Source organism: Ochotona princeps, chromosome 2, assembly GCF_030435755.1.
Source record: "Ochotona princeps isolate mOchPri1 chromosome 2, mOchPri1.hap1, whole genome shotgun sequence".
Lineage (NCBI taxonomy): Eukaryota > Metazoa > Chordata > Mammalia > Lagomorpha > Ochotonidae > Ochotona > Ochotona princeps.
In genome coordinates, this window is record NC_080833.1 from 93,766,246 (window position 1) to 93,768,689 (window position 2,444).

The 2,444-nt window shown below is 52.5% G+C and overlaps 1 protein-coding gene across 1 annotated transcript; it reads right to left on the reverse strand.

Moving 5' to 3' along the window:
* Positions 1 to 208: 208 nt before the first annotated feature.
* Positions 209 to 2,213, reverse strand: KCNA10 (potassium voltage-gated channel subfamily A member 10). The gene has a single exon (XM_004581941.2). It carries the CDS (start codon positions 1,766 to 1,768, stop codon positions 233 to 235), a length of 1,536 nt encoding a protein of 511 aa, XP_004581998.2. The 5' UTR covers positions 1,769 to 2,213; the 3' UTR covers positions 209 to 232.
* Between the last annotated feature and the right edge of the window lie 231 nt (positions 2,214 to 2,444).

Below are 2,444 nucleotides of genomic sequence, written 5' to 3' on the forward strand. Positions count from 1 at the left end.
ACCTGGTCCCAACCTGACTTTTGTGGGTATTTGGCGAGTGAACTCATGAGTGGAAGATCTTTGTCTTTGTCTCTCTACCTTTTAAACAAGCAAACAAACAAAAATACCACACCTGAAATATAGTTTATTAAAAGAGCTTGCAATCAGAGATAGCCTGATGGTCACCAGAGAAGAATTGGGGTCATGGAAAAGGTCAAGAGAGGGAAGGCAAATCCAAGAAGCCATGGGCTAATCACTTTCTGGACTTCTCAGGGGAGCAGCCACCATTGGTCTTACTGAGAGAGTCCGTGCTGCCTGTTCTTGAGCCCATACTGTGGAGGATCTTGTCGAGTTCTCCTGGAATGTTCTGCTTCTCTTCATTCTCCGTCTCCCGGTGGTAGAAGTAGTTGAAGTTGGAGACAATGACAGGCACAGGGAGGGCAATGGTGAGGACGCCTGCGATGGCACACAGAGTGCCCACGATCTTTCCCCCTGGTGAGGTCGGGCACATGTCGCCATAGCCTACCGTTGTCATGGTGACCACAGCCCACCAGAAGCCATCAGGGATGCTGGAGAAATGGGACTCCGGTTCGTCCACCTCAGCAAAGTAGACAGCGCTGGAGAAGAGGATGACTCCAATAAAGAGGAAGAAGATGAGCAGCCCCAGCTCACGCATGGAAGCCTTCAGCGTCTGCCCCAGGATCTGCAGCCCCTTGGAGTGGCGGGACAGCTTGAAGATGCGGAAGACCCTCACCAGGCGGATGATCCTCAGGATGGCCAGGGACATGTTTTGCTGGGTGCTGGGTTCTGTCTCCTGGACCAGTTCTGTGATGAGGGTTGCAAAGTAAGGGATAATGGAGATGATGTCGATAATGTTCATGATGTTCTTGAAGAAATCTGTCTTGCTGGGGCAGACCACAAAGCGCAGAACAAGCTCAAAGGTGAACCACACGATGCAGGTGGACTCTACCATGAAGAAGGGGTCACTGAACATGGTCTGGGAGAGGGCTGTTTTGTTGGTGTTGGGACTAGGGTCTCGCACCATCTTCAGCTCCCTGTCCTCCCGGAACTCGGGCAGTGTCTCCAGGCAGAAGATGGTGATGGAGATGACCACCACTAACACAGAGACCACGGCTACTGCGCGGGCGGCGCTCGAGCTCTCTGGGTACTCAAAGAGGAGCCAGAACTGCCGGTGGAAGTCGTTAGTGGGCAGTGGTATTTCAGGATCTTTAATGAAGCCTTCGTCTTCCCGGAACTGGTCCATGGCCTCGCTGCCCAGCTCGTAGAAGGAGATCTCGTCGGCAAAGACATCAATGGGGACATTGGCGGGGCGCCGGATTTTCCCGCCAGATTGGTAATAATATAAAATTCCATCAAAACTTGGTCGGTTCCTGTCAAAGAAATACTCATTTCTCATGGAGTCGAAGAATTGCATCCTTTTCTCCCGATCTCCCAGCAGGGTCTCTGGGAACTGACAGAGGGTTCGGAGCTGGGTCTCGAACCTCAGGCCAGCAATGTTGATGATCACCCGCTGGCTGCCTTCACTAAAGGCCACAGACTCAGGCCCTGGGGGATCGGTGTAGTCCCCAGGTAGCTTGGAGAAAGTCGTCTCATGGCTGGTGCTGTCACTGCCGAGGACCCTCCTGTTGGAGAAGGCGCTGGCCCCTGGCCGACCTTTCAGGCTGGTGGGGTCAAAGCCGGCTGCATAGGCTGACTCCTCCTGGATTTCGTCTGAATTATCAAAATTGACTAGCGCAACCTCCATTTCTTTCCAGCCACACACATCCATTTTATGAGATCCGGGGAGGAAGCATGGAGACCTTGAGTCTTTGCTGCCTGCTGTGAGCTGTGGAGAAGGAGATATTCAGGGCAGACTGCAGCTGCCTCTTGACCCTGGTGGGGGCGGGGGAGGAGAAGGTATCCCAGTTGACCGAGCAATGCTTACTTTTAGCTTTGGGAGAAACATCATGGCTGTTTGGGCAACTTTGCTCCTTCAAAATCAATTTGAGCTGGCACATTCTGATGCAACTAGAAATTGCTAAGGAGCCTGGCCCAGTTGTATGTGGGGAACACTTTGCCCAGCAGAAGGGGGGTTTTTCCATACACCATGGCAGAGAAAGGCCACAGTGAAAGAAATTGGCATTTCTCTGTAAGGAGAGCCTACCACTTTCTCCCCACCACCACTGCTACCTCTGGGACCAGGTGATGTGAACAGCTGGGTGAATCCCACAGGTGCTTGGGGCAGGAGGTCAGCAGCATCTGCCAGTCGGAGCCTCAAGTACCTCATCTGGAAAGGAGCTCTAGGGGCATTGGAGGGCACATTAAATGAGGTGTGTATGGAGGGTGCCTGGTACGAAGACGACTACATCACAGTTACTGTTTCTGCCAACTTCTCCACTGTGTAATAGGAAGTGGGGGAGCCACTGTACGTTGGATCATTTTTGGTCCAAGTTCAAGGTGTTCTT

Excerpts from the sequence above, each read along its gene's own strand:
- KCNA10 (XM_004581941.2), bottom strand. The coding sequence starts at position 1,768 with ATGGATGTGTGTGGCTGGAAAGAAATGGAGGTTGCGCTAGTCAATTTT.